General features: G+C 47.1%; 1 protein-coding gene across 2 annotated transcripts; it reads right to left on the bottom strand.

The window, feature by feature from the left end:
* Positions 1–1431: 1431 nt before the first annotated feature.
* On the bottom strand, positions 1432–6632 carry LOC111922545 (uncharacterized). Of its 2 annotated transcripts, XM_086874968.1 has the most exons (5): positions 3853–6632; positions 3673–3723; positions 2924–3468; positions 2608–2672; positions 1432–2498 (listed from the first exon to the last, which is right to left on the bottom strand). In XM_086874968.1, the coding sequence occupies exons 1-3, from the start codon at positions 4231–4233 to the stop codon at positions 3010–3012; spliced, it is 891 nt and encodes a 296-aa protein (XP_086731094.1). In that variant the 5' UTR covers positions 4234–6632; the 3' UTR covers positions 1432–2498; positions 2608–2672; positions 2924–3009. The 2 variants fall into 2 exon arrangements, with proteins under 2 accessions (XP_086731094.1, XP_086731093.1); XM_086874967.1 differs by having other exon boundaries at positions 1432–2672.
* Between the last annotated feature and the right edge of the window lie 4607 nt (positions 6633–11239).

Here is an 11239-nt window from a genome sequence, read left to right on the forward strand (position 1 = left end):
TGAAGCGCAGCAAGCGCTGGAGGATATTCAACAGGCTGTTTCTGCTCGGCAGGTTTACAGGGTGGATCCATCCATTGATATCACTATTTTTATCACTTGTCCAGAGTCTCATCCTACAGGTATCATTGGCCAATGGAGTGAACAATGGGCTGATCCGTTGCATATTTTGGAATGGATCTTTTTGCCCCATCAACCAAAAAAGACGGCTCCCACATTATTTGAATTGGTTGCTCAATTGATAATTAAATGCCGTCAGCGGTGTTTGCAGTTAATGGCAGCTGACCCTGGGAAAATTATCCTCCCGATCCGGCGGGAGGAATTTGAATGGAGTCTGACCAACAGTGCCTCTTTACAGAGTGCGCTGGAGAACTTTTCAGGGCAGATTACCTATCATCTGCCCAGCCACAAATTGCTGCAATTAGCAGGGTCAGCTGAATTGTCCTTTCGGCAAAAAAGTAGTCGGGTGCCAGTGCAAGGACCCACCGTCTTCACTGACAGTTCGGGAAAAATGGGGAAAGCCATTGTTACATGAGTCTGAGTGGCAAGTGCTGGAAGGCCATGAGTCAGGCTCAGCCCAGCTAGTCGAACTAAGGGCCGCTATCATGGCATTCCAGCGGTTTTCTCAGGTACCGCTGAATTTAGTTACTGATTCTGCTTATGTAGCAGATCTCGCTAAGCGTTTAGATTGTGTGCTCCTGAAAGAAGTTGATAATGAGCATCTATTTCAGCTGCTGAAGTCTTTGTGGTGTGTAATCCAAGCTCGAGTTCACCCATATTACATTCTGCATATTCGGAGTCATACCAATCTACCAGGTTTCATAGCAGAAGGTAATGACAGGGCTGATAGGTTAGCTAACCCTGCTTGGGTAGCGCCTCAGCCTGACAAAATTGCACAAGCCAAGGCATCACATGATTTTTTCCATCAAAGTGCACATACTTTGCAAAAACAGTTTCACTTAACACTGACTGAAGCGTGTGACATTGTCAGTTCTTGTGCTGACTGTCATGGACTCACAGCACCTCTGCCAGCGGGGGTGAACCCCAGAGGGTTGAAAGCCCTGCAGCTTTGGCAGACAGATGCCACTCACATTGCTGAATTTGGCAGACTTAAGTATGTGCATGTGTCTGTTGACACCTTTTCATCTGCTATGTGGGCATCTGCTCACACCAGAGAAAAGGGTCGTGATGTTATTGCCCATTGGAAAATCGCATTTGCAGTCTTGGGCATACCTTCTGTGAAAACTGACAATGGTCCTGCCTACACCTCACAGAAGACACGACAATTTTTACAATTATGGGGAGTTTCACACGTATTTGGTATCCCACATTCTCCCACTGGGCAGGCTATTGTCAAACGCGCTCATGGTACCCTAAAACATGTTCTAGAAAAACAAAAAACGGGGATGGTTGGAGAAACTCCACACAGCCGACTGGAGAAAGCCTTGTACACAATTAATCACCTCACAGTGAAAAAGAATTCAGATAACCCTGTCATCTTGAATCACTTTCTTTCATTGCAGTCTTCAGGCGAGGTGCACCTGCCTTGAGCGAAAGTTTGGGTGAGAGACCTAACCACCAACAAGTGGCAAGGCCCGTGCGAGCTCATCGCTTGGGGTCGTGGGTATGCATGCGTTTCCACGGACACTGGAGTACGGTGGATACCTGCAAGGTGTGTTCGCCCTGATCTGCAGCATCAAAAGCAGAAAGCAGTCAACAGGCGACCGTCAGATGATGACCAGGATACCGATCATCATTCAGATGGTCCTTCTACAAGCAGAGACTAAATATTCTTACCTGTCGACAAGTTAAATTGTCAGTTTGAACAGATTAACAATGTTTTATTTGTTGTGTGAGAGTGTGTATTAGTTTACTGGATTAGAGATATTGGAATCAACCATCAAATCCCTGCAAAGAAAACAATTCTTAAATACCAAAACGTAAGCCAAAATTCTAGATTAATTCTAGATCAGCATCCATTCAAAGTTCTAGCAAAGAAACCTCTTGTGCTGTGTTTGTTCTCTCTCCTGCAAGGGCCCAGCAGGACGTGACAAACACTGCCTCTTATTTTTTCTAACAGAAAGGGTGAATTATGGATGCTAAATCTGAACCACAGTGCCTGTACAAATTACAGGCCGCATAGCTCCTCAGGCTGCCTGAGAAAGTAGCCTGGGAAAAATATGAGAAGGAATTAAAACAATTCTCAGGGACACTAAACAGCCTTGCAGGTGTTGTTTTGCAGTCTTGTTTTCTCTTGCAGGAGAAGGCCAGGGGGGTGATGGGCCCCCCTGACCAATGATGGTGATGTAGCACTTTGTTAACCAATAGGAGTTTCCTTTCTGTACCTTCCACGTACCAGTCTATAAAAAGCAGGCCTGAAGTAATAAACCAGAGAATTCTCGTGTTGAAACTCCCTTGAGAGTTTGTGTCGTTCTTTCTAGCCGTTCCCAATCGGAACGACAGTCTTCCTTGCCAATTCTCGTGATGAATTGGTAAAGAAGCTGTAGGAGAAGGGCAGGAAGGCAGGGAAGTTGCATGGAGTGCTCCAAGTGCGGTGCTGGGCTGAGCAGTGCCAGCAGGCCCAGCCCAGGTGGGGATGGCTGCAGGTACTTGCGCTGCTCTGCGGAAGCGGCCACGGGCGGTGTCCTGCTCTTGTGTGCCGTCCATGGCTGCATCTGGCAAAGAGCAGCCAGAGCTGAGGGGCTGCAGGAGAGGCCGGAGAGCACAGCCCAGCCCTGCGTTCCCCAGGAGGGACAGTCCCGGGATGCCCCAGGGGATGCAACACAGTCACTGCGGGGAGAGGCAGCCCTGGCCTCTCTTCCATCCTTTCTGTGGCCTTTTCCAGGGGACGGGACAGGACGGGACGGGATGGGATGGAGCCAAGCCGGCCACAGGCAGAACCCTGTTGGCCAGCTCTGCCACTCACCCTCCTGCAGTGGCTGGAACGGCTGCACCTCTTCAGTCTCCTGTGCTGGGGCCGTTTGAGGGCCTTCTTCCTCCTCCTCGTCCTCTTCAACCCAGGCCAACTTGGGCACTCTCGGGGGTCACCGCTCCATGGCAGTGCCTGGATTTCTGGCTACCTGCAGGAGAGATGCCTGGGAGAAGAACCAAGGCAGCAAGTCCTGCAGTCATGCCTGGAAAGCACCTGCAAGACTCAAGTCCTGGCAAGACTACAGGACAGCAAGTCTTGCACTCGGCTCTTGAGGGCTCCTTCCACAAGGACAGGAGTCTCCTGGTCACGGATTGTGGTCTGGCCTCAGGGGCAGTGACTGCAGGGATTTCAGATGCCTCGGACAGGAACCTCCATGCTCCAATGAAATGCCACAGGTCCTGACACCACTCCAGGCGCTCCAGCACCATCACGATGGCATTGGGGAGCTCAAACCACTCCAGCAGCTGCACCACACCGGGGAAGCCTGTGGACACCTTGTCCAGCAGCACTATCTCCAGGGGTGCGCTGGTGCCGTCGGGCTGCGGGAGGAGCACGGTGCCGTCAGTGGGGCTGAGGCCGTGCCAGGGCTCGGGGAGCCCTCAGCCAGCCCGGGATGCTCTGCGCCCTCCGCTGGCCCCACGCCCACTCTCCCTCCAGGTGTCCTGGCGGCTCCCACCCTGCCGGGCCCCGGCTCATCCCCGCTCGGCACGGCCCGGCTTCTGCCGCTGGCCCCGCTCACTCACCAGCTCGCCCCAGTGCCGGACGCGGTTCTGTGGCACCTTTTTGATGGCCACCTGCAAGCCAAAGGGAACAGCGGATTCAGCTCGCCGCCCACCACATCCAGCCCCATCCTACTCCTCTGCTCCTTCCTCCTTCTTCCGCCCCCTCCTCCTCCTTGGCCCGCCACCAGCCCCACCGCTCACCGGCAGTCCGTCCGAGAGCCTCGTGGCCGCAAAAACTCTGCCGAAGCCACCGCGGCCCAGCAGCGGGCCCAGCTTGTAGCGCTGCTGCAGGGCCTGCTGCGCCTTCCCTGGGGAAGAGACGCTGCCGTCAGCGCTCGGCCCGGGGCCAGGAACGGCCCCCGAGCGCTCCCCGACCTCCCCGGGCCGGGCATCCGCAGGCGTTCCCTCATTGGAACGCGGCAGCGGCGGCTCGGGGCCGGCGGCCGCGCTGCTGAGCGGCGGAGCTCGGGCCGGGAAGCCGCAGCGGAGGCGGCGGCAGCGGCCGCTCCGCCTGTGTCCTCCGCGGGCCCCGGGAGGAGCCGGGGCCGGGGCCCGAACCAGAACCGGAACCGGAGCCTGCATTGGGGCTGGGGCCGAGGGCGGGGCAGGCGGAGCCAAAGGGTGGCAATGCCGCCCCAGCCCCAGGCACTGATGCCGGCCCAGCACAGCCAGAGCCAGGCAAAGAGGAGACCTCCGCGGGACGGGCGGGGGTGGGGACGGGGACGGGGACGGGGCAGCCCCACCTGGGGCCGGGGGCGGGCCGGGGGCATGGCCCAGCCGGGCAAGGGGAGAGGGAGACTTGGAGAGGAGGGGGCACCGGGAAAGGGAGACCGGGAGGGGATGAGGGACTGTGAGAGACGGAGAGACAGAAAATTGCTAAATTCTCTTCTTGCTGCTGCTGCCGCCGCTGCCGCTGCAACTGAAGCACCGGGGCCGTTTGTCCCCGTGTCCGTCTGTCCGTTGCCCGCTCGGCCCCGCGCCGAGCCCCGCGCTCCCCGGGCAGCCCCTGAGCCTGGCCAAACACGGGAACTTTGCCCTGGTGAGCCAAGAGCCAGAGTCTGGACTCCTGCACAGGGACACAGCAATGCCCTTGGCTGCTGCTGTGCCTTGTCCCTGCTGAGGGTCAGACACTGTCTGAGCACATTCCCTGAATGCAGAATTTGTAGCTGAGCCAAGCACTGCACTTGTGCTCCAGCATTGCTTTCCAAGTAAAACAGGGCAAGGCAAACTGGGTATAGCTCATGGTATTTTACAGTGTCTAAAACTTGCCAAGTCTCAGATCTTAGAGGTGAGATCCATTTGGAATGAATGGGATGGAGAAACAGTGCAAGATGGAAAAGGGGAACATAAAAATAAATAGAGAAAAATAGAGAAAAACATATTGGTTGTTTGTTTTGATTTGATTTTCATTATTTTAAAAGCTGTTTCAATTTTCCCAGAATCTTCTCCACAGTCCTGTCTGTTATTTCCAAAAACCTGTCCTGGAGAACGAGGCGCAGCTCCTGTCACAAGATGTGCCCCCAACTGCAGCTTCTCTTGGCTTCCCACACTATGAGTGCAGCACAACTCTTGCAGCAAAGCAGGACAAATGGTTGAAGAACTTGACAACTTGTTCTTTCTTTTCCTTGTGCACTGGGGAGTTGTGCCATTGGTAAGGTTTTCATTGTTACTCTTCTACCCAAAGAAAACATGATGAGGTACCAGGAATTGTGAGGGAATACAAGCCTGGCTGAATGTGGAGAAAATCTCCAGTGCCTGCAGCCAGCAGTGGAGAGCTCATCATTCCAACAGCCCCATGGACATCTTGAAAGTGATCTGGAACTTGAAAATGGGCTGACAGAGAGAGTTTGTTTCTGTGTTCAGTTTAGATTATTCTATATCTTTTGCAGCGGTAGAAATCAAGAGCACAATCAGTTGATGATAAGCACCAGAACATGATAAGCTGGACCTCTCAGTGGATGACAGAAAGACTGTGAAAAGGAGAAATGCAGGGAATGACTTGGTGAACTTTGTGTGTAAGAAGGGTCATTTTTTCCTAATAATTCCCAATTCATTCCCTTTGCTTTTATCCCTTTAACAAGACCAATTGCATCTCCGATTCCCCAGGAAATGAGAACCCTGAGCTTGTGGAACTGCCCGAAAGGTGCCCTGTTCCTTTTTCTTCTGCTGCTTGGAAGAAACAATGAAGTGAATTGGGAAGTTCTGTTTTTTCTTTCTCCTGGTGGATTTTTTCATTTTATTTTCCACTGGTAATTTCTGTGATGGCCTCTGTCAGTTGATTCTATTTCAGCAGCAGCAGCAACAGCAGCAGCAACAGGGCTGTGTTTGAGCACTGCAAATGTGACCTGTGTGGCTTTAATTCCCCTCAACTTAGTGCTCAGGGGCTTGGGAGCATTTTAATGTCTGCTACTCATGATGCCTGAAACAAAAATCCTGAGTTCCCCATGACAAAAGCACAGTGGGTAGCACTGATTGGAAGAGGCAATTGCAGCTGTACTGCTAAAATTCAGGTGGCAAGCAGAAGAGTGGCAAGAGCAGCCAGGATCTAAAACTGCCAAGGCAAATGTAGGTTAAATAATTCCGTGTGACTTTTCTGGAATTTTGTGGGATTTTGAGAAGATCTTAATAATTTTATGGGATCTTTCTGGCATTTTGAAGTATTTTTCTTGAATTTTGTGGGATTTTTGTGGAATTTAGTGGAAATTTGAGGAGATTTTGTGGGATGTTTCTGGCATTTGGTGGGGTATTGAGAAGATTTAGGGAATTATGTGGGGTTTTTTATAATTTTGTGGGATATTAAGGAGACTTGAAGAAATTTGAGGGATTTTTCTAGAATTTTGTGGGATTTTGAGGAGACTTGAAGAATTTTGAGGGATTTTTTCTTAGATTTTGTGGAGATTTGTGGAGATTTTGTGGGATGTTTCTGGAATTTGGTGGGGTTTTGAGAAGATTTCTGCAATTCTGTGGAATTTTTCTTGAATTTTGTGGGATTTTTCTTGAATTTTTTTGGATATTCAGGAGATTTTGTGAGATGTTTCTGGAATTTGGTAGAAATTTGAGAAGATTTAGGGATTTTTTTTTTTAGTTTTTGCAATTTCATGGGATTTTTTTGAGTTTTATGGGATTTTGCAAAACTAATTAATTTTTGGGGATTTTTGTGGAATATTGAGGGATTTTGAGGTGACATGAAGAATTTTGAAGTATTTTTCTTAGATTTTGTGGAAATATGTGGCGATTGTGTAAGATGTTTCTGGAATTTGGTTGGGGTTTGAGAAGATTTCTGCAATTTTGTGAGATTTTTCTTGAATCTGGTGAGATTTTTGTGGGATTTTGAGGGAATTTGGTGGGATTTTTTTGTAATGTTGTGGAATTTTCTGGAATTTTGTGGGATTTTGAGGAGAGTTGAAGAATTTTTTTTATTTTTCTTAGATTATGTGGAAATTCGTGGAGATTTGGTGGGAGTTTTCTGGAATTTTGTGGGATTTTTGTGGGATTTCATGCAATTTTGCTGAAATTTTTTGGGATTTTGAGAAAATTTAAATAATTTTGTGGAATGTTTGTGGAATTTTGTGGGATTTAGAGGAAATTTTGTGGGATGTTTCTGGAATTCTGTGGGATTTTTTTGGATGTTGTGGAAATTTGTGGAGATTTTGTGGGATGTTTCCGGATTTTCGTAGGGTTTTGAGAAAATTAAGGGAATTTTGTGGATATTTTTGGAAAATTCCAAGGCTTTTCAGGAATTATGTGGGATTTTGAGGAGATTCAGGGAATTTTGTGGGATTTTCCTGGAATTGTGTGGATTTTTGTGTAGATTTTGTGCTATGTCTCTAGAATTTGGCTGGGTTTAGAGATGATTTAGGGAATTTTGTGGGATTTTTTCTCGAATATTCTAAGGCTTTTCAAGAATTCTGTGGGATTTTGAGGAGACTTGGAGAATTTTGAGGGACTTTTCTTAGATTTTGTGGAAAATTGTGGAGGTTTTGTGGGATGTCTCTGGAATTTGGTAGGGTTTTGAGAAAATTTAGGGAATTTTGTGTGACGTTTCTGTAATTTTGTGGGGCTTTTGTTAGATTTTGTGGGATTTTGAGGAGAGCTGAAAAATTTTGAAGGATTTTTCTTAGATTTTTGGACATTTGTAGAGATTTTATGGGATGTTTCTGGATTTTCGTAGAGTTTTGAGAAAATTTAGGGAATTTTGTGGGATTTTTTCTAGAATTTTGTAAATTTTTGTGTATATTTTTTGGGATGTTGCTGGAATTTGGTAGAATTTTGAGAAGATTTAGGGTATTTTGTGAGATGTTTCTGGAATTTTGTGGGGTTTTGTAAGAATTTTGTGGTGTTTTTCTGGAATTTTGTGGCTATCTGTAGAGATTTTGTTGGATGTTTCTGAAATTTGGTAGGTTTTGGGGAGATTTAGGGAATTTTGAGGGATTTTCCTGGAATTTTGTGGGGCATTTCAAGAATTTTGTGGGATTGTGAGGAGATATGAAGAACTTTGAGGGATTTTTCTGGAATTTGTGGGTGTTTGTGGAGATTTTGTGGGATGTTTCTGGAATTTTGTAAGGTTTTGAGAAAATGTAGGGAATTTTGTGGGATTTTTTCCTGGAATATTCTAAGGCTTTTCAAGAATTCTGTGGGCATTTGAGAAGACATGTAGAATTTTGAGTGATTTTCTGGAATTTTGTGGATTTTTGTGTGGATTTTGTGGGATGTCTCTGGAATTTGTTACGGTTTTGAGAAGTTTCAGGGTATTTTGTGGGATTCTTCGGGAATTTTGTGTACATTTGTGGAGATTTTGTGGGATGTTTCTGGAATTTGGCAGGGTTTTGTGATAGATTGGCATTGAAGAAAACAAAGAGAAACTCCTAAGGAAGTTAAAACTGCTGGAGGCTGATGGGAGTTTGTCTCCTCGCCAACAGCTGGCCATTTCTAAAAATTGACAGGAGTTTTAACCATTGAAAAGTGAGATCAACCTGTGAACAGCACCTTAAGCCCTAAGGCTGGGAATTTCTTTGTCTCTTGGTTTCCTGGCTCTGAAAGGTAACTGAGCTCCAGCTGGCTTCCCATCCCCGGCCCAGCCCATGCGGCCCGGGCAGGGGCTGGGCTGGGCCTGCCGCGGCTGCCGGCCGGGAGATGCGGCCTGCGGGGCTTGCCCCGGGCTCTGGCCGGGCCAGGCCGCTCCCTGGCTCGGCTGCAGTTTTTGCTGGGACTGAATTCACCACAGACTGCCCAGGAAAGAAAGAAAAAGCTCTTGAGCTGCGGCGGGCTGAGACAGTGACCACACTCTTCAGAGCAGCCATGAAGAATCTTCCAGCGCAGACAGCTCCAGCCGCTGCTCTGGCAGAGATCACAGAACCATCTACAAAGCCTGGACAAGATTTTAACCTTTTCATTACCCAGATGAGACTTGCAGATTAATCCTTTTACCCAGAGAGAGAAAAAGAGAGTAATCAACATGTAAAGAGACTTTATAAACTATTAGAGACAGTAAAGAAAAGAATTAAGCTTCAGAAGAGGTAGAGAATAAGGAGATGCTTTAATTAAGCTGAAATATTTTTTTGTTAAAGCTATGGAGATGGACAATAGTGTCCTGAAAAAACTCCTTTAATTGATGACAGAGTATATTGGGAGGAATGGAGTGTTCAAAGTGTGGATTTTGAGTAAAAGGTGGAGTAATTGTGATAGAGTGAGGTGCTGGAACAGAGGGGAGAAGTAATAGTTGAAGATTTGAGGCCTTGAGAGGCAAAGAGAAAACTTCTGTTTCCATGGAAGCTCACAGAGACAGATGAAGAGAACTTTTGCCTTTGAATAACTCATCCTTAAAATGACACCCCTAGGCTCATTGACCCATACACACCTTCAGAGTGATGTGAAATGGGAGGAGTGAACTGTTGACAGGATTTCCGGGCAGCTGGCATCAGGAAAATAGAAAGCTATAACAGAAATAGTTTTCTCATGAAAAACTCCATAGATTATCAGAAGAAGACTTCTGTTTCTCTACAAAGACTGATGAAAAGATTCTAGCAGGAATTGGGACTGTTTTAAACACTAAAGTTCCAAAGTTTTTGTCTCTATGTTGTCATGTGATCAAGGGAATGGTTGGGTAATGGGGGTTAAAAGGGTTGTTCTGGAAGTTTATTCTGGTGTTCTTATTGTTGTAGTTTTGTTAATAAACTTTCTTTATTCCTTTGAAGTTTTAAGCCTGTTCTGCTCTTGCTCTAATCCATATCTCACAGCAAAAAATAAGTTTTCTAGTAATTTTTTAGTTACTACTTGAAAACCACAACATAACTTTAGTGCGCAGCCTGGGAAAATGAAATTAGCAAATCTAAACCACTACACTTCCTCCTGTGTGCCCGTGAGTAACCTTCCATGTGGATGGAGGAGATTGTGTACAGGACAATTGATTGCTGGATTGCCATTTGGCTTCACTGCCACTCAGTTGAACATGGTCCTTATCTAAGAAGGACTTCCAAGAAATGGGTAGGAGTTTTGGCTGTGAGAGGAGCAGAAAGCACATTTTCTACAGCAAATTGCCAGCTGATGCAGTTTCCCTGCCAAAATAGTGATTGCCATTCATCTTCCTGGGAAGAATGTGAAGACCCATTCAGAGATGCCAGGTTCAGCTGGCCTTTGGCTTTGTGTACCTCATTTCACATGTCCAATTTCAAGGGCCACTAAAAGAGGCTCATGTTTGCCTTGCTACCCAGAAGTGCTGTAGGTATTTCCAGGAGAAAAACAAAAAAAATCACTGTCCTGTGGTGTGGTAGAAATGCCACCACAATTGTGATTCTGTGAGCAAAGAGAGCCAGTGCTTTTTGGCACTGCAAGAGCTGAGAGTGTGGCAGAGCGGTTTTGATATTCTTTGTAGAGTCCTGAAAACATTGTTCCCAAAACAATCTTTCTCTCCTGTCTTCTGTCCTAAACTGTGGAACAGAGAAAATGGAAAGGAGCAGAGGTTTGTTTCAATTGGCTTTTTTATTTTGAAGTCTTCAAATAGTGTCAGCTTGATGCACGATACTTTAGAAATTGGATGAGTAGCACCTATTTCATCCCAGCAGAGAGGTGGGATTGAAGACTTCCAATAATAGAAGTACTGGATGTGTAAGAGCTCAGGTTTCCACCTCTCACACCCTGGTATCTCGCTGGACTATTTGAAGCAGCCTCAGCCAGATACATTAAAATACTGCTCCAACCAACAACAGAGTGCAAATGTTCCACCAAATGGGCAAAAATAAGAAAAGTGGTTGGGCAGCAGCCCTTTCTGAAGAGCTCGTGTTGATTTTGCAAAGTCAGATGCAAACAAGTTTTGCCATATTTCTTTCCTAGAAAAATGTAGCTATTTGATAGAAATCGATCTCTGAGGCTGCTAAGTTTGGTATGATTTTAGATGTGGGAGGAATAGACCAGGTTGCAGAGAAGCTGTGATTGTCTGACCCTTGGAAGGGTTCAAGGCCAGGTTGGATGGGGCTTGGAGCAAGCTGGTCTAGGGGAAGGTGTCCTGAGTGAGCTGAGAGTTGGAACAAGAGGAGCTTTAAGGTCCCTTCCAAGCCAACACATCCTGGGAGTCCATGAAGAGAAACTTGGA

Source organism: Cyanistes caeruleus, unplaced genomic scaffold (genome assembly GCF_971803275.1).
Source record: "Cyanistes caeruleus unplaced genomic scaffold, bCyaCae1.hap1.1 HAP1_SUPER_29, whole genome shotgun sequence".
Taxonomy (NCBI): domain Eukaryota; kingdom Metazoa; phylum Chordata; class Aves; order Passeriformes; family Paridae; genus Cyanistes; species Cyanistes caeruleus.

Excerpts from the sequence above, each read along its gene's own strand:
- LOC111922545 (XM_086874968.1), bottom strand. The coding sequence starts at position 4,233 with ATGCAGGCTCCGGTTCCGGTTCTGGTTCGGGCCCCGGCCCCGGCTCCT. Across the intron at positions 3,724-3,852 it reads GGCTCTCGGACGGACTGCCG|GTGGCCATCAAAAAGGTGCC; the intron begins GTGAGCGGTGGG and ends TTTGGCTTGCAG. Across the intron at positions 3,469-3,672 it reads TCCGGCACTGGGGCGAGCTG|CCCGACGGCACCAGCGCACC; the intron begins GTGAGTGAGCGG and ends CTCCTCCCGCAG.